Source organism: Penicillium alfredii (assembly GCF_028826965.1).
Source record: "Penicillium alfredii strain IBT 34128 chromosome Unknown utg000001l_segment0_segment0, whole genome shotgun sequence".
Classification (NCBI taxonomy): Eukaryota; Fungi; Ascomycota; class Eurotiomycetes; order Eurotiales; family Aspergillaceae; genus Penicillium; species Penicillium alfredii.
Window position 1 is genome coordinate 340,189 of NW_026622698.1, and position 18,576 is coordinate 358,764.

The window sequence follows — 18,576 nt, forward strand, 5'->3', positions numbered from 1 at the left end:
GTTCAAGGTGTTATAGGAATGAGAGGTCGGTGTTTTTGTATGCAAATTGAATGTTCATGCAAAACTTGACCGTGCGGAGTCGCTATTTATATGTTGGACGCAAGGGATAGAGGGGATACTACTACACCCCCACACTAAATGACACCCCGAAAGTGTCTGCTTCGGGTATGCGATGGACATAGTGGAGATGGTGGGGGCAATTGATAACGCCTGGTCATTAACTCGGCTATTTGAGACTGCAAGTGTGTGTGTCTGAAGGAATCGGATTGGACTTCCTATATGGGAGTCGATAAAATACAAGGGTGGTTCTTGTATAGTTCCTGTTCCTTTTCTTCTCAATCCCCACCTACGTCACTTTCGACCCGCTAATTCAGGCAGTCTAACGTCAACCCCAACTTGATATCGCCATGGACGAAAGCATGAGACCAAATATCGTCGATGCCCAATGATCAGTCTCTATTATAATCTCGTTCGATTGCCACGGCAATCCATCCTCTGGCTTTCGATCCAGACGCTAGCACCCCGCATATCGCAGCGCATCCCCACCAAGCAGTCATGGTGATCGGACTCCTAGCGCTCACGTCGATTCCGACGGTGACAGGCGTGGCAATGGGAGTGAGCGAACAGCGCAAAGCGAACCAACGGAAAGAAGACGCGCGACGCATGGTGAAGTTCTACCTAGATGCCGAGTGCGAGGGCGACACAGATGATGACCGGGAGGTGCAGGGGAAGAGGGTAGTAGTGAGGAATGACAAAGTAAGCAAAAGGGCATGAATCCCATATCCCCAGGTATACTCAACATCGTATATATTGAGAAAGAAACTAAAATTCAACAGGTCTACCTCGACGACCCCCTCCCCTCAAACCGCACCATCCCCTCCTTCACAGCCCTCTCCTTCTACGTCGAGTACCCCGAGCCCGAAGAAACCAAACACCTCACCCGCGGCCTCGGCTTACCAACACACGTCTCAGCGGACCCGCCACTCCTGAACTGGGTGTACGCCGACACGGCCACGCACGAGCTGCGGTACGGGAACCGGTCGCAGAGCGTGACGCATGTGGTTGGGCCGTGGGACTGGAGCGACGACGAGCGGGTGGTGCTGCTGGAGGAGAAGAGCGGGTTTGTTGCTGTGGAAGAGGAGGAGGGCGTGTGGGCGCTGTACTTCGATCGTAATGGCGATGAGTTGGCGCGGGTGTTGGAGGAGCGGGGGATGTTGGGGTGTGCTTTTGTGCCTGTTTCGCTTGTGAGGGTTGTTGAGGAGAAACCGCCCCAGAATCAGGCTCAGGCTCAGGCTCAAGAGTAGTGGAAGTGGTGGAGGACAGACATGAGATGTATGACTATGCTAATAATGACTAGAAGGTATTAGAATGTATACTATGGGTTCGTGACTTGATGCATTGGTTTTATGGTGATAGGATAAGATATCTGCGATACTGTACATAGATAGATATAACCTTCCAGGTAGTTAATCTTCCAGGCCATCCCAGCTACCACCATCACTGTCGGCCTCAGCAGCGACATTCTTCCGGTTCCGACTGGCCGCAATAGCGCCCTTCTTGCGATTTTCCATGCGACGCTCAAACCCACTCTTAGTACTAATCCTCGTACCGCGAGAACCCTTGCCATCACCCTGGTCCTTATCCAGGTTTTTCGTGGTCTGGCGCGCCTTGACACCATGCTTCTTCAGCTCTTGCTTATCCTTCTTGCTCAGATCCGGCAGGGCATCCAGCAGCCATTTCTGAATGGATTTATCGCCGTCTCCGCCACGGAGCTTTTCACTGACATCGATGATGTTGGCGATACTTTTGACGTAGGGGATATCCTCCTTGGTGTAGTAAGTAACGGCGATGCCGCCCTCACGACCAGCACGGCCAGTCCGTCCGACGCGGTGGACATAGACCGCAGCAGAGGTGGGGATGTCGTAGTTGACGACACCGTTGATCCCACGGAAATCGACGCCGCGCGCCAGCAGGTCTGTGGTGACCAGGATCCAGATCTCGCCTTTGCGGAAGTCGCGCATAATCTCGGACCGCTGCGTATCGGAGAGGTCGGAGTGAAGGACGGCAATGCGGGAGGAACCGCCTGCTTCGGCGGGGATGTCGTATCTGAGTTCAGAGTGGAGGGCGACTGCGCGAGGGATGGTTTGTGTGAAGATGAGGAATGGGGGACGGAGGCGGACATCTGAGGCGGATGCCGCGGTGGGACGTAAGAGCTGGCGCAGCCCAAGCAATTTTCCTTGCTCGGTGGCTGCGTAGACGAGTCGGTGGTCGATGTTGGGGATGGCCGAGTCCTTCAGTCCCACAACAAGGCGAATCAGCTGGTTTGGCTTGGATTGTTTAAGTCTGAGATTCTCCTGGCGCTCCTTGATGGTCGAGCGGGTGAGGTCTTCAATGTTGGAGCCCATGGTGGCCGACCAGAGACTGACGCGGAGGTCGGGGTGCACGCAAGATCGCCAAATATCAAGGGTTTGTTCGCGGAATAGCGGGTCCAAAAGCACATCCGCTTCGTCCATGACCAGGCTCCGCACCAGGGGCAAGGTCGCCATGGTCGCCGTGCGATGCGCAGATAAGGCATTCACCAGCATGAGGGGCGTGGTGACGAGAATGTCACTCTTGGTGACTGGCGCATTATCTCGGCCTTTTTGTGTCTTGCCCGCCTCATCCTCCTCATCTGAGCCGGAAGATGCACCGCTATCTTCATTGAGTACATTGGCGTCGTCGCCATCCCGGTCCACCACGCGCATGCCTTTCCGCATCAGCGTGATCTTCACACCGGTCCCAGCCACCAGTTTGCGTCCCTCGTTGACTATCTGGCTCGCAAGCTCCTTGGTCGGCGCCACAACCAGCGACAAGATTCCATTCTCGCCGGGGCTGGAGTGGTGATGGCGCACGATCTTGTTGATTACCGGGATCAGGAACGACAGCGTCTTCCCGCTGCCCGTAGGCGCCACCACCAGAAGATCCGGGTCAGTTCCATTCTCCTCGCTTGTATCGGAAGCGAGCGACAGATCCCCCAATAGAAGCGGTAAACTTCCCAGCTGCACTTCCGTGGGCACGGTAAATCCTTGCTCGGCAACATTCTCTGCCAACCGACGGGAGATGTTGTATCGGGAGCGCAGCTCCTTGAAAGAAACCAGCGGCTGCGGGTATAGACGGCGAGCGCGCTTCTGCTCCTTTTTACTGAGCGCCGGAGCCTCTTCCTTCTTTTGCTTCTTCTTTTTCTTCTTAGACTCCTTCGTGGGTGCCGGCTGGGGCTGGATATCGTCCATATCACGCAAGTCCGTCACCTTGATCTTGTGCGCGTTGAGAATCGTCCGGCGCTCCACCTCGTCCATCGCATCCTCGTCATCCGATCCATCGTTTTGGGCAGGTGGTTGGTCGTGGTGGCGGCCGGTCTCCTCGGCTGCGCTTGAAGCAGCGCGTTTACTCGACTGAAAGAAATCCAGCTCGGGCGCATCGACTCCATCCTCATTATCATCGGCCGCAGCACCTCTCTTTCTCTTCTGTCCGTGCTTCGCGGACTCGAGCTTCTCGGTCTCGGCGGTGCGGAAGAGCTGCGGGTTGGCGGCTTTGCCCTTGGATGGGAGACTGGCCGCAGACGCCGAAGTGAGCGGGGCCGACTTCAGCTTGGTTGACCGAGTCAACAGTCGAAAAGCGTCCATCGTGGTGGTGGGTGGTTTTCCTTTGCGGAGGACTCGATCGCAAAAAAAAAGTTGACCCGCAAAATTTCCGCCCGGGCCAATCAGCGCCTGAGGCAGCCCACCACAGTGAAAAGAAGCGGATGGCCCAGAAACATGCGATGTACCTGCAGAAATGGTATAAAAAAAGCATCACAAGCAGAAGAGCCAGTCCTATCTCCATCGTACCCATTGTAGCTGTGAAGCAATGGAGATATAAGACGGTGGTCGCTGGAAACTACGACCTGAAAAGGGCAAACAACACACCCACTTCTATCTTATAACCTTGGGAAGACTTGGTCACCTCGAAAAATGAAATTGCCAGAAACGTTCTATCTCAGACAACAGTTTATATTCCATCGTCTATCATACAGAGTACAACACGCAGAGGAAAGGGAAACATAGGAGAGGGAGAGAGAGAAAGAGGAAAGGACGTTGGGATTCCAATTCCACTCAGTGGTGTGCAGCCTTGCCACGGTAGCCGACAATGTTCAGACGACCGATCATTTCACCGACGGTGAAGAACCCAATAACCTCGGCGGCGGTGACACCGGCCAAAGCGATCTCCTTGGTGCTGGCGTTGCGGACGCGGGACAGGACACCCTGGGGCGAGGGGAAGTTCAGGCTCTTGAGGGCGGCGGGGTTGCGGGAGGCGTTGATCAGGGGCTGGAAGTAGGACTGGAAGGTGGCCAGGGTCCTGGAGAGGGAGGATTAGATCGAGAACCGTGAAGGGGTCAGGCTCGAGGGGCTAGCAAAGGTCGACTTACGGGGGGCTCATGTTCTGGCCACGGAAAACTAGCTTGCCGAGCTCGATTCCGACCTTTGAGTAGTAGAGTGTCGGGGGAATCAGGGCTAGTGGACAGATTCATGGTCAGCGATGCACAATTGTGGAAAAGGATTCCGAGGTGAAATCAATCAGGGGAGGCTCGCCATCGGCAAGCACGACTGCAATGAAAGAATTGCGAGGCCTCTTCTTTGCAAGGCCATCCCAATATCCTCATATTTGCAGTGTAGTGGTCCAGAGAATGGGGTGAAGTCTTACCGTCGACAAAAGCAACGACCTTGCCGGCGGGTCCGCCGACCTTGCGCAAGGCACCAGCAGCGTTGGAGATGGCCGGCCCAGCGGACGCAGAGACCTTGGACAAACCCTCCGAGGCCTTAGTGGCAGCGGAGGAAGCATTCTGACTGGCCTTGGAAGCGGCCTCGGAGGTGGACGAGGCGTGTCTGAGGGCGGACCGCCGGGTCAGGAACTGCGACTGCCGCAGCACGGCACGGGATGCCGTCACGGGCATCTTGACTGCAAGAAGGGGAGAATGACTGAGAAAGTCGAAACAAGCGAAGGGCACCCGGGGCAGTCGCTGGTGGGAGGACGGAGATAATCCAATGGCGGTTGGGTCTTGCGCCAGAATCTGTTGGCTCGGGAACTTCAGGGAAGTAATCACGTGATCTTGTAAACAGCCCTGTGCTGACCCAATTTGGAATTGTATGTCGGCAATGGAGGACAATTAAAAAAAATTAAATGAAAATACTTTTGAGCAGATTAAACAGCGTTGTTTTTTTTTTTTTTTTTTGAAAAGATACTACTCTAGTGTTTGGTGGTGTACCTGTGCCTGCATTTGGTCTCAACCCTTGGTGTATGCGAGATATATACTTCCACCACTGCCAGTAGCGTTCTTGTTCTCTTATTTTGATATTTGCAGGGATATTCGGGAAAAGCAATGGTACTGTACAATCCAACAGTTTGTTCTTCTTCTTCTTCTTCTTCTTCTTCTCTTTTGGACATATTCATCGACTTGCTGAAAAATTTGTCCAAGAGCAGCGAGGCAAATATATAACATAACGTAAGTCCAAATCGAGGGTCGCAAGAGTTCCAGACGTCTTCTTTTCTCACGTACCCCAAAGTCCCGTCTCATATTGAATTTGTAGTAAACTACGCTGTGTCCCGGTGTAGCCCCAGAGAGCAGTTATTCCCGGGTCCTCCGGGTCGAATACTCTCCGACCAGCTAACCCAGTCGCTCTGCAGGCAATTTCACCCGCAGGGAAAATAAGGGATATGTGTTCCCTAAACCAAATATCACCAGAAAGGGTAAGGAAAATAGAAAGAAAAAGGTGTGGAGTAAAATTGATTTGATTGAACATGTAGAGTTGACTTGTTAGCCTTGTGGCCTTATGGCCTGAGGGTATGGTTCCTGGAAAATACCCGTGGAAGAACCAAAGAGGCAATGTGTTTGCATGGTTTGCAGGGGAAAAGAACAAAAATACCCCACAAATTGCAGGTCGGAAAATTGCCGCTTTGGGCAGTGACAGAGTCGGAGGAGCCGTGAGAGTCGTCGGATTAGAAAATCCCATTTGTACACATAAAGAGGACAAGACCTATTCATATCCACAATCGAAACAGACATGATTTTTAACGAACGATTTTAACCGAGAGCGGACTGCATTCGGGCCGGCGTAGACCCGGGGAAACAGGAGCGGGCAGGGCCTTCCCCGTTGGGCGACGTCGGGGTAGCTTGACCCCGCGCGGTTAAATCGCTGCCCCTCCACTCCACTTTTTTACTCCAGTTGCGACGCGCAGGACAAGTGGATGCGACGAGGCCGTCCTGATCAGCCGGACTACAGACGGTATTAAAGCGCGCCCCTTGTCCTCTTCATCTTCAGACCTGTATCTTCAACTCTTCGTGCTTTTTGAACCTGTACAATGGCCTCCGCAACCGCTGTCAAGACCAACATCGGTGTCTACACCAACCCTAACCATGACTTGTGGCTTGCCGAGTCAACTCCCAAGGCAGAGGATGTTCTGGCGGGGCGGGGTTTGAAGCCTGGCGAGGTGACAGTGGAGGTGCGCAGCACTGGTATTTGCGGGTGAGGAAGAACCATCCTTTGGTGTGTTTCTTGTACGACGAAGCACAATGCTAATCAAATTTCAGCTCCGACGTGCACTTCTGGCATGCGGGGTGTATCGGACCCATGATCGTGAACGGCGACCACGTCCTGGGGCACGAATCCGCAGGGCAGGTCCTTGCGGTTGCGCCTGATGTCACAACGCTTAAGCCTGGCGACCGCGTGGCGATCGAGCCTAACATCATCTGCAACGCCTGCGAGCCGTGCCTGTCGGGACGGTACAATGGGTGCGAGAATGTGTCGTTCCTGTCGACGCCGCCGGTTGACGGCCTACTGCGGCGGTACGTCAATCACCCGGCGATCTGGTGCCACAAGATCGGTGACATGAGCTTCGAGGATGGCGCGCTGTTGGAACCGCTGAGCGTGACATTGGCGGCCGTCGAGCGTAGCGGACTGCGTCTGGGCGACCCTCTGCTGATCACGGGTGCGGGCCCCATCGGCCTGATCAGCCTGTTGAGTGCGCGGGCGGCAGGTGCCACACCCATCGTCATCACAGACATCGACGAAGGGCGTCTGCAGTTCGCCAAGTCGCTGGCGCCTGAGGTGCGCACATACAAAGTGCAGATCGGGCACTCGGCCGAGGAGTCGGCGGCGGGGATTATCAATGCGCTGAACGACGGCCGGGGCTCGGGCCCAGATGCGCTGCGTCCCAAGCTGGCGCTGGAGTGCACAGGTGTCGAGAGCAGTGTCAACTCGGCCATCTGGAGCGTCAAGTTCGGCGGCAAGGTGTTCGTAATTGGTGTCGGCAAGAACGAGATGACCATCCCCTTCATGCGGCTCAGCACCCAGGAGATCGATCTGCAGTACCAGTACCGCTACTCCAACACCTGGCCGCGCGCCATCCGCCTGGTGCAGAACGGTGTCATCGACCTCCGCAAGCTGGTGACTCACCGTTTCGCCCTCGAGGACGCCCTCAAGGCCTTTGAGACGGCTGCCAACCCGCGCACTGGCGCCATCAAGGTGCAGATTATGAGCTCCGAGGAGGATGTGAAGAAGGCCTCGGCGGGTGGGAAGATCTGAGCCGTTCGTCCCTGAGTGCTGGCGTTGATGTTTTGTTTCGATGTTTGCTTGATATCCGCATGATGAGCGAGATCTAGACATGCCCTCCTGGGGCACGACAGAGAGACCATGGCATGACTTTTCCTTGCGTGTTGAAGATGAGTGCGGGGTGTAGGTTGCCAGAGTACCTTGGTAGATGTGAAAAGCTGATTAAGTAAAAGTCCGTGGACCCATTAGCACATCTGGGCAATCTTGAATGACTATCATCGGCGTCTATTCCGTTGGTTTGCTTTTCAATTCAGAAGAGTTTCCACGAAACCGCCAAGGATCCGCTTGTCGGTGTGCTATTCAGCTAAGAATCTCCAACGTTTTTCTGATGATCGCCAAGATCTGCCTAGGCTTGCCAGGGTGAATATCAATCAGGTGAATCCCTAGACTATAATGTACTAGGGACGAACGGCTCTTGCCAGTATACACCCATAAGACTGGAGATCTGACAGCAAGATTTACTCTACACAAGGACCAAGGATAGAACTAAGCATGAACATGCAGCAAAAACCGTAACTCTTGATAGACTTTTCACATATGCACGGAGAAAGGGACAAGAAAACCAAAAAAAAAAAAAAAAGTCTACTCGTCGGCGTCGGCCTTGTTCTCCTCCTCGATGGCCTCGGCCTCCTCGTCCTCCTCGAAGGTGGAGGCGGGGACGCTGTAGAGGCGCAGAACAGACTTGTTGGGGTCCTTAATGAGGACGTACTTCTTGATCTTGTCGGCGGGCTCGTCGGAGTCGAGAGTGCGGATGCGGTCGACGATGGTGCGCACAATACCCCAGCCGTTGCCGAGGTTGAGGTTCATCTGGGTAGCGAACTCGCGGGGCTTGTAGCCGGCAACGCCGAGGATGACATGACCGGCGGCAGAGCGGGGGTTGTTGCGCGAGACGAAGCCGAGCTTCATGCCGTCGGCCTTGGCCAGGATGGCCTGGGTGGTCCAGCGGGCGAGCTTGGTGCTGTTGTTCTTCATCTCGGTGGCAATGACGGCACCGCGCTGCGAGACCAGCTTGCTGCGCCAGTCCAGGGCACCGCCCGAGCCCTGGGCCTTGCTGTCGAACTCGTTCAGCGCCTTGACGATCAGCTGCTGGTCGGCACCGCCCGTCGGGTTCTTCATAACCGCGTCCACCTCGGTCCGCACGATCATCCGCACCGGCTCCTCGTCGCGCTCCAGCGACAAGTCGAATCGTCGGTACTTGTAGCCCTTGGACGCGAGCGGCTCCGTCTCCTCGGCCTCGTTGTGGAAGGGGTTGGGGTGCGTGAAGTTAACCTTGGCCTGCGACGACTCGGTGAGGGTCTGCAGGGCGAAGTTGTGGTTGATGAACGTCGCTTCCATGGCGAGCGCACTGGGAGTGTTGATGGCGTCGTGCTTGCCCGAGGCCTCAGCGACCTCAAGCGGCGCGTCCACTGCGTTCTCGTTAACTGTCACCAAATCCATCGAGGAGCCGTCCCGCTTGTCGAGGAAGATTTTGTCGCCCTGGTGAACGATAACAATGTCCCACGAGTACACACTGCGCGTGGCACACATGAGCGTGGACAGGATGTCCGAGCTAGCGAAGACAGTGGCCTCGTTCTTCTCAGCCAGCTCGTTAATGACGGGGTCCTGCGACGTGGTGACATTGTATGCGGCGCGGTCGAGCGCTTGCAGCCTACGCTCGGCATTCTTGACGGGCGGCTTGTCGTAAGATCGGTCGTAGTAGTACAAGAAACCATACGAGTCGAGGTCCTCGCCCTCGGGCGCCTCGAGGTTCAGCTTGGACAGACGAGAGAAGTCCACTTCCTCCAGCATAGCCCACTCGGGCCGGATGTTGACCGACGGCTCGCGCGTGCGCTGCGGCTTGTCCCAGTCCTTCCACCCGAATCGACGACCACGGTTGCCGCGACCGCCTCGGTTGTCGTAGTAGCGGTCCTGACCACGACCGGCTCCAACGCGCTGGAAGCCGCCACGACCGCCGCCGCGCTGGCCCAGGGCGCCACGTTGACCACGGCCCCGGAACACAGTACCACCGCCGCGGCCGAATGTGCGCTTTGTCGAGGACCGCGTGTTGTCGACCACGGAGAACGAGGACTCGTCTTCTGCCGCCTGGACCGTGAAAAGGCTCGAGGAACCGGCACCGTAAACCTGTTGGTCTGTTTGAAAGTCAGTGGTGTGGTCCAAATTAAAAACCCCAAGAAAGAAAAGAGGGGCACAATTGAGACGGAAAAAAAAAGTACAAAAGAAAAATAAATACTAAATACCTCTGAAGTTCCGGTTGTACGGTTGACGACCCTGGCGCTCACGGTCCTTGGACTCGGCCGTCCAGTCAGCCATGCGGCCTAGTTTGTCGCCCTTAGAGAAGGGAGCATACGGCACGCCCGAGAGCATGTTGTCGCCGTTGGTGGCGGGGCCCCAGGTGTCCTCCGCTGGGAGGGCGGCCACCAGGTCCGCGATTGAGGAGGGTGCCATTATGAAATTAGGAAGACAAGCGATGTGCGCTGGTCAACTCGAAATTCAAAAAGTGATCAAACGGGGATGGTTGATCAAAGGCCCCAGTGTGGGTGTCGATATAATTGGCGTGGGAAGTTTTTGTGTCGCGAGCTGTGGCTGAAGCGCCACTCTTCTTTGTTGCACCGCCACATGACGTATCACGTGAGCGACGTGCGCCTTACTCTCCTGCTCCCTTGAAACCTCGGGGAAATGTCCTGGCCATCGTTTGTCACACTACGATTTTCTCCAAGGGCCGCAAGACCAATAGTTTGTGGGTGAACAATGGTTCTAATTGCTCCCTCTGCGCTCTGCATGGAGATGCTTCTTATCAGTAGATCCGATTTCCGGATGATGGGTCCAGTTGAGTCTTGGCCAAGGTGATCCACCGCGAGCACCAGGAACGCCTGTGAGAACTTCCCGACCTATCAGGTCGTCATGTAATGGAGTTGATAATAATGAAAAGGCAAATCTGGGCTGTCATCTTGGCTCTGGAGAGATCTGCAGTCGCCTTGCGATTTGTCACGTTGTGCTCTCGCATAGTGCGCGTTGCGGTACTCAAGCCGAGGTCGGCGCAGAAACCATCGAGATAAGCCTCGCACCGTTAATTGCACGATGCTGAACTTCCCCCTGGGGAGTCCAAGTTTTGGGATCCAAGTTAAACGCTCCAGCCGAGTTTCACCCCGTCCCCTGAAATTTCGGCACTCGGGCTGGCGTCATGGTTCCTGATAGCCACCGTGATACGTGCTAAAAAACTTTACGTGACCGGATTTGAGCCTCGAGAACACCTCTCTCTCTTTGCATGCCATTGCATAAATCTTACTGCGACTGAAATCTGGGCTGTCTTGGAATCGATGGGTTCCATGAGTTCAAGAATTGCCGGACATCCCGATGAATCGCCGGTGAGATATTTGCGTGCCCAAAAATCGAAAGAAGCATAGAATTGAAGATCTCGAATGACGACGAATCCAATGGGCATGACTCGGACCTGAACGGATCAGCGGCCAAGACAGGTCGCTTAGGGCTCGCCGGACTATACCCGTCATCGGTTGGTGATCAACCACGTCGGCGAACTTGGATTCCGTACATCCGGTCCACGGAATTTGAGATCATGAACTGCAATGGCTCCAATGAGAAATGAATTCTGCAGAGATCGGCGGCCAAGGTGTGTCGCCTAGGGCTTGTCGGGCCATATCCGTCCTCGTCTGGTGATCAACCTCGGCGAACTTGATTGATACACCCGCTTTCCGGAAAATTTTGTTCCTGCATCACTGTTCTCCGTTCCCCGGGGAGACCTCTCTCATGGGCTCTCCGTACGAGCTATCTTTTTATCTCTACTTTTGCCGATCCCCTGGTTCGCGAATATGGAGACTTGCTACACAGTACCCTCTATAGCTCACCTTCGGATGTGTTCAAGACCCGAAGTGACTGATAAGCATTTTATGCAGTTCCAATCAGGGAGGCATGATGGCACAAGAGATGACCAGGTACAGCGACTCAAAAGATATATAAAGGTCGGGATAGTCCGCGAATATCACACCATCAAATTCCAATCCAACTCTCTCTCTTCCAATTTATAGAACCTCAAGCCTCTCATTTCTATCTCTTTTATCCAGACTACATCAAGTCACCACACTTCCATCACAATGAGACTCTCCATCTTCTCCGTCCTTGCCATCGGCGCCGGCATGGTGTCCGCCATCCCCCAGCCCGCCAACTCCCTGGCTTCTCCCGTGAAGCGTGCCAACTCTACCCTTGAGAGCCACGCGCAAACGGTCAGCTCACAGGTCAAGGGTCAGAAGGCGCAGACCCTGTCCCAGGGCTCGGAGTGCATTGGCGGACCGATCTGCTGCAGCTCGCTCACCACTCCGCTTGACCACATTGTCGACCCTATCCTGAAGGACCTCGGCATTGACGCCGCCGAGATTGTCGGCTCCGTTGGTCTTCTGTGTATGAACCACCCAGAGAGCCCTCGTGAAAAGGTTTATAGCTAACATTCTTTTTTTTATAGGTGACCCCTACGTGGCCGACACATGCGACTCCGAGCCTCAGTGCTGCACTGAGCTCAACCTCCTGGTGAGTTTCTGTCGTGCTTTCGAGAATTTCTTCAAGTACTCGCTGACTTCTGTAACTAGGGCGGTACTCTCGCTCTCGGCTGCTCGGCTAGCAAGTAGGAAATTTAATTTCTAGGATTTAGGAATATGTGAATATTGGACTGCTTGGACTCTCCACGGGTGAAGACAGCAAATGGAAATAGTGATCTACGCAAAAGAACGAGCCTTTGGGGAAGTGTGACTCGGGGAAAGTCAAAGTATCTAACTACATGTGCGAGATTTCTCATATTCAGGCAAAGCCCATTTCACCATCCACTCAGACGCAAGAACCTCTCTCATTGTAAGCCGGTCCTCTGGCCGAAATGCAAGCATCGACCGCAACAATGCAAAAAGCGCATCTCGCTCCGCCGGGTCGACGTACCGGAAGTGTTTTCACGTCCATGTATTCATTGCGTTATTGGCTAGGAAGCCAGTGGTTCAACGCATACAAAACGTTTATAACATGTCGATCAATATAGTTCAAGTACTATTTCTACTTATATTTCCCGAGCCAGGCCCATTGTGATTTGAAATTGATAGGCCTTGCAATTTTCATAACTAGACACTTGCGACCAGGCTATGTTATCCACAAGCATGTCTTGTATAGGCAGCAGCTTTGCAATCATCCTGGCTTGGCAGCCCCACCTCGACCTTTATATGCTGCAACTTCACCCTACCCAAGACATCCATCTAAAAGACAGATCCAATCCATCGAGATGTCTATAACAACTGCTTGGAGGATCAACCCCGCCCCACTGCCCGGGCAGGGGAACTCTCATCACCCGAACATAACACGCTCATCAGTGACAGACAGTGATGTCCAATACATGCCAGCATCGACCCGGATCCACCGCTCGAAAATCGACAGAGTAACCATGCACAGCAACACAGCAACACACCAAAGCAGCGAGAATAGCGGACCCAGCGGAAATGGAAACGCCCTCATTCGCAGCGATCTACGCAACTGCAGTGTCAGAAACGCCCGATTACAGCGCTGCACGCTGGAAAACTGCGTCCTCACTAATGTGCGTAGTGCGCAGCGGATACAAGCCTGCCACTCGGCATTCCACGATGTGGCCTCGCTTACGCGCAGCGAGTTCGTGGACAGCGTGGTGCGGGACCGCAGTGCCGTGGTCCGTGGGACGGTGAAGAATTCTGTTGTGCGCGATGCCAGTACCCTGACGCGGAGTGATGTTCTCGGAACAACGCTTTCGCATAGCCAGCTGTCGCGCGCGTGTCTGGAGAATTGTGATGCCTCGAATTGTGTGATCTCACGCTCCAACTTCAAGGGGATGGTTCTTAAGTATGGTGTTTGGGAGAGAGGTCGACTGGTTGGTCGCGTGGGGGGAATGAACCTATTGCGATCAGCTCAGATGGATCTCGAGTGGATGTAAGTGGCTTTGCATTTGAGTGTTCATTATATGCGGTATGCTGACCTCACAGCTCGATGCCACGGTGCCTGCCGTTGCGGAATTGGATTCCAAAGCCATTCCAGTTGCCCGAGACACGCGCACGGTTGATATTGATTCGGATGCTCTCCCTGATAGCGAGGACTCGGATCTTTCAGATGATCTTGATTTGCCGCCCCCTTATAAGCCTTGATCCTATTTTTCCGGAGGTGGTCGGACAAGATGGTATACCTGAATTGTCTGATGCCCGAGCAGCTATTCATGCACTGCATATACTCAGTTGATGCATTATTCTGATCAAGCCCGAGTCCAAAGCATTTCATCTGGTCTTTTTTCGACTGCAATGCAGATTATTGACACGCTCTATAAGTAAACCGTGGCCCACTGTGGACATGAAGCACCTCCGTAGAAGGTTCAATCATAAAAGAAATGTAATTGAAGATTGACAATAATAAATTCACATGAAAGGAAATGGCAAGCCAATGAATAATAAAACCGGGACCATCAAGTCTCCTAGTGAGACTCCTTGTTGCGAGTGCCCGCAACGACGTACTGCTTGTCCGTCTTCAGCTTTTCGAGAGTACTATCACCGAGTTTCAGAGTATCTTTAATGATCTGCTTCGGCGTGGACGCAATCCACTGACCAAGCGCCATGTCTAGAGATGCGTTAGCCAGACACAGAAAATGCAAGACAAAAAAAAAAGAAAAAAGAGAAAGAGAAACCAACCTGTAAATTGAGGAGCCTGAAGAACCTCCAAGAAAACCAAATCCTCATCACCGGTATTCTCAACATAGTGGCTATTCGACTTGGGGAAATACCCAACATCGCCAGCACGGTAGTCAAACGTGGTGGCCGTCGACGGTGCCGAAAACAACGTCGCCCGGCCCTGGCCGCGGATAAAGAACGTCCACTCGTCGCTTGTTGGGTGCCAGTGGATCTCGCGCATTCCACCGGGGCTCACGGTGACGATCGCCGCGGAGAAGTTGTTGGCGATTGGGAAGGTCTGCGGGTCGACGATCTTGACGGTGCCGCCCTCGACGTGGTGGGCGGGCTGCTCGGAGAAGTGGTACGAGTAGCTCTGAGTGCGCGGGATCACGCCCGACGCGGTGGTGACGTTCTGCTTCTCGATGTCTTTGGGAGCCGGGGTGCCCTTGAAGATGTAGAGTTCGTCGTCGGGGATTTTGTCGAAGGCTGAAATGGGCACGCCTAGGTCTTTGGCGAGAACCTCTTTCTGGGAGGGGATTAGTATTCCCCTTCAGTTAACAAATATACAGAGTGGAATTGTGCTCTTACCGGGCTGTGAAGGAACACTTCTGACGCGAGGAACGTGTTGTCTTCGCTGAAATCGCCGTCGTCGAAGACGAGAAGGAATTCGACACCGTCATCCAGGGCCTGGATGGAGTGAGGGATGCCCCTGGCAGAGATGTCAGCAACACGTACATTTCATCTTAAATCGAATTGGTGAACTTACGGTGGGAAGAACCACACATCGCCAGCCTTCACATCGTCGATAAATGTTTGGCCGTCCTCGTTGACAGCCTGGAAATATTAATATTAGTGAGATTGCAATTCCACCAGCTTGGCGTCAGAGGATACCTACCTGAATGCGGCATGATCCATTCAGTACCAGAGACCACTCCCCAGCAACATGCCAGTGAAGCTCCCGGTACCCAGCTGGCTCGAGTCGCATGTCCACACCAGCCATCTCCGTTGCATCGGGCATCACAACGGTGTTCTCCTGGCGAGCCCAGCCGGATCTCTCTAGCCCGAGCCTGGAAGTCAGTTAGCAGAGGTTGCTGAATTTGTTTCAAGTATTTGTACCTAGTTCGGCTGAGCCCTGTGTCGATTGTTAGCTGTTTCTATGCTCAAATATCTCGTGAATCGCCCAATCAACCTACCAAGGGGCCATTGCGCGTTGATTGTCTGACCGCTATCTGTGCCCGGAGGTGCAAGTTTATCGCTGTTGATCTTGTCGTAATTGTAGTTTCCTGGAATGAAAGTCAGCGCATATACCTCGACCAACTCAAGTAAATAGATCGAAACATACGGGGTCCGGGATCATCGCCGCCGGTGGTTCCACGGATGGGCTGGGGATTGTCGGCCTTTTCAAAGTCGAGGTAAGAGCCAACATCGGGATCTTCCTTTTGCCCGGGAACAAACTTGTATTTAAGATCGGGGGGTGGACCGCTGTTCGTCTTTTCCGAAGACGAATACCCGACCAGGGCCTCATTTGATGCGCGAAGGGGAGGATTGCTCCCTGAGTCTGCGTTACCAGTGGGAGCAGCGAGACCCAGGGGTACCACAGCGGAAAGGAGGACAAGGGATTGAGAGAGAGCTTGTAGTTTCATGGTGATGGGATTGCAAACGGGTATGCAGGAAAGAAGGGAAAAGAGGAGGAATGCGATGGGTATTCAAACAGCTTGCTCCAAATTCGATACTTTCGGGACCCTTTTATGTGCACGTCATGCAAGGCCAAGTTATCTGGTGCCACCAAGCTTCTTTTTCCAAATTTACATCATCCCTTGCCCACATCCGGCATTGTACCAGAGATTAGCCAGAGATCAGAGAGTGGAGACAATAGTTTCCCCTCATGAAGTCGCAAGGATGTAGGGCTGACGGACGTCGGCCGCCAGCGGCACACGATGCCGGGTGTATACACGGGAATTGGAGGCCCGTTGTTAACGCGAGGGGAAAGATGCAGCTAGAACGGGGCAATGGTGATGGATCAGGCATAGACATATTTGATCCTGCAATGATAGCAGGTTTTGACGCCTTTGGCGATAACCCTCCTGTCCTGGTTGTTGTGGAACATCCAGGCGAAAACGAGCACTGTCTACTCGGGACTGACGGCTCAGAAAAAGAAAACTGGGCTGCTTGTATATTTCTACTGCTATCGACCGTTTACACCTGACATGCATTATTGCATGCCACCTTGTTCCTTCTGTTACCTTGGAGGGGCGAGGGGGTTCATCACGTCACCACCGTTGAACTAATGACTTGTAGAACTAAACCCACTCTAGTCAATCAGACCAGCGAAATAATACCACCAATGGATAAAGCCACAATTTCAGGCTCCGCTTCCATCTCGCTGTGAACCAGGATAATCGGGTGGAGAGTGAGGGGAGCCAATATTGAGACCAATGAAGGTCCACCTCGTCACGGAAGACACGGCAAGACGTTGATGAGCCTGGCCCTCAACTCCAACTTGTTTGTCTTTTGCCGAGCACTAGAGCAACACACAGCTATCCAGCGGTTTTGCTTGCTGCCTGTTCCACCGACAAGGCGAGAAAATCGAAGACCATAGCCCACCACGCCGATCAGAGATATTATTCAGGTGGAGCGTGCGAGGCGATGAACAAGTATTCTTTTTCCATAAATAGCCTCAGAAATAATATGGCAATGGCAATTCCAGGCCAAGCTTCCCAGGCCAAGACTACCAAGCCGCTCTAAAGAATCAAGAAATTCATCCGGGCCGGGGAGGCCCTGTGGGACCATCGCGGTAGCAAGTTGGGTGGGGGGAGGGGGTTTCCCGACTCCACTTGTGGTCTTCAGCATCCTTCTCCGCAGCAACTCAAGGCAGCCCTATTACTATTCAGGGATGTTGGAGAGAACGTTGTCAATGGTCTGTTTGTGTCAAAGACAGGATCCACACGTTCTGGGGGATGGCAAGGTCGACGGGGAGGAGGGAGGGGTAGCGTGAGGGGATATGAATTGCAGGATGAGGACATACCCTGCTACCTACTACAATGCACTGAAAAAGGGTGCTATAGGCCGAGCAATAATTTCCAAGGGCCAAAGAAGAATAATGGGATAAGTCCCTGGATTTCTACATATATAGTGTCAAATAATCGTGATGACACTGCTTTGGGGGCTATAAACATGACCTGCTTCTCGCCAATACCAAAAGTCGGAGCTGTGATGTTCGTAACCTCTTTAACCAGGGATAGCATCCTACGAATAGAGCAATGTCTGTTGCTTGATGTTTTTACTAGGAGATAACAATTGATTAATCAAGTTGAATTAGACAAGCGCTCTTCATATTTATATACAAGATGAACTTGAACCAACTTATGCGCTTGCCAAATCCTACCTTGATGGCTATTGAGATGCAGAGAATAACATGATTTGACCTCAAAACATCCACAATTGCTATATTAATGTGGAGGCTACCAATATATATATCCCACGGACCACAACAACGGCCAAATGACACAGACCAGCTCTCATCCAAGCTTGGTTAAAGTTCAGTCGGCGAGACTAGTGCTGAGCCCACAAAGCAACCAGAACGACGAACGTGCCGACAATAATGACTCCTTTCGAGGTAGCTAGCTGTTTATGAATAAAGCTGTTGGCCTAGGGCAAGCCACCAAATCGGTTTGATGAGGATCCAAGCTTCTTGAAGATCAACCACATTTAAAGCCTGTGTTAAGCTGTGGGCAGTTGTAAAACCCTTATCATCAGCCTAGCAGACCTTAGAGACCGAGTTAGGCTAGACGTTCTCCATGCTCGGCAAGTTCTTTCTTGCTGGCCAAAAGGACTGGTTATTCAAGTGCTCTGAGTTGAGATTAAGCTAGCGCTTTTGTCCTGGCACCACTTCATATATGACTGCGCCGGGCTGGTCAATATTCACGCGAATTGTATACCCACGGGATATGCACGAAGGTATCCGTTTGTTATATGCGTGAGTTGTACAGTGTCATTCGAGAAACCAAGATGGTCAACAATGTGAAGGCATTGATTGACCCTGGGTACCCAAAAAAGACCAAGACATTCCAGAAGAGAGTTGTGTTGAGGGAGAAATGCAGAAGGATAATCGATGCCCAATCCGGGTTGCATGGCTTACACATGTTCGTTACCTATCCCAAGACATTCTGCGCTCTAAAAGGATGTGAAAGTGAGGGTTACAGCTTCCTCGATCCCACAACCAAGTTGTAATGATGTTTGGTGGTGCTCATGATGTTGTTTTGATACATCTCGAAATCAAC

At 53.1% G+C, this 18,576-nt stretch overlaps 8 protein-coding genes across 8 annotated transcripts; 4 read left to right on the top strand and 4 right to left on the bottom strand.

Annotated features, from left to right (window-relative positions):
• Positions 1-555: 555 nt before the first annotated feature.
• NUU61_000125 (uncharacterized protein) lies at positions 556-1,304 on the top strand (the record flags this gene model as incomplete). Its single annotated transcript, XM_056650709.1, has 2 exons — positions 556-756; positions 837-1,304. 2 exons carry the CDS (start codon positions 556-558, stop codon positions 1,302-1,304), a joined length of 669 nt encoding a protein of 222 aa, XP_056515559.1.
• Positions 1,305-1,466: 162 nt separating this feature from the next.
• rok1 (RNA-dependent ATPase ROK1) lies at positions 1,467-3,662 on the bottom strand (the record flags this gene model as incomplete). The annotated part of the gene is made up of 1 exon (XM_056650710.1): positions 1,467-3,662. One exon carries the CDS (start codon positions 3,660-3,662, stop codon positions 1,467-1,469), a length of 2,196 nt encoding a protein of 731 aa, XP_056515560.1.
• A 468-nt stretch (positions 3,663-4,130) lies between these two features.
• On the bottom strand, positions 4,131-4,969 carry NUU61_000127 (F1F0 ATP synthase subunit g; the record flags this gene model as incomplete). Its single annotated transcript, XM_056650711.1, has 3 exons — positions 4,131-4,374; positions 4,445-4,529; positions 4,720-4,969. 3 exons carry the CDS (start codon positions 4,967-4,969, stop codon positions 4,131-4,133), a joined length of 579 nt encoding a protein of 192 aa, XP_056515561.1.
• A 1,406-nt stretch (positions 4,970-6,375) lies between these two features.
• Positions 6,376-7,598, top strand: NUU61_000128 (NAD(P)-dependent alcohol dehydrogenase; the record flags this gene model as incomplete). The annotated part of the gene is made up of 2 exons (XM_056650712.1): positions 6,376-6,539; positions 6,605-7,598. 2 exons carry the CDS (start codon positions 6,376-6,378, stop codon positions 7,596-7,598), a joined length of 1,158 nt encoding a protein of 385 aa, XP_056515562.1.
• A 609-nt stretch (positions 7,599-8,207) lies between these two features.
• On the bottom strand, positions 8,208-10,070 carry NUU61_000129 (eukaryotic translation initiation factor 3 subunit D; the record flags this gene model as incomplete). The annotated part of the gene is made up of 2 exons (XM_056650713.1): positions 8,208-9,754; positions 9,863-10,070. 2 exons carry the CDS (start codon positions 10,068-10,070, stop codon positions 8,208-8,210), a joined length of 1,755 nt encoding a protein of 584 aa, XP_056515563.1.
• Positions 10,071-11,734: 1,664 nt separating this feature from the next.
• NUU61_000130 (hydrophobin family protein) lies at positions 11,735-12,262 on the top strand (the record flags this gene model as incomplete). Its single annotated transcript, XM_056650714.1, has 3 exons — positions 11,735-12,038; positions 12,100-12,164; positions 12,224-12,262. 3 exons carry the CDS (start codon positions 11,735-11,737, stop codon positions 12,260-12,262), a joined length of 408 nt encoding a protein of 135 aa, XP_056515564.1.
• A 794-nt stretch (positions 12,263-13,056) lies between these two features.
• On the top strand, positions 13,057-13,783 carry NUU61_000131 (uncharacterized protein; the record flags this gene model as incomplete). The annotated part of the gene is made up of 2 exons (XM_056650715.1): positions 13,057-13,512; positions 13,625-13,783. 2 exons carry the CDS (start codon positions 13,057-13,059, stop codon positions 13,781-13,783), a joined length of 615 nt encoding a protein of 204 aa, XP_056515565.1.
• A 320-nt stretch (positions 13,784-14,103) lies between these two features.
• On the bottom strand, positions 14,104-15,939 carry NUU61_000132 (putative oxalate decarboxylase; the record flags this gene model as incomplete). The annotated part of the gene is made up of 8 exons (XM_056650716.1): positions 14,104-14,246; positions 14,318-14,822; positions 14,885-15,005; positions 15,063-15,130; positions 15,192-15,363; positions 15,413-15,428; positions 15,490-15,579; positions 15,639-15,939. 8 exons carry the CDS (start codon positions 15,937-15,939, stop codon positions 14,104-14,106), a joined length of 1,416 nt encoding a protein of 471 aa, XP_056515566.1.
• Positions 15,940-18,576: the final 2,637 nt, after the last annotated feature.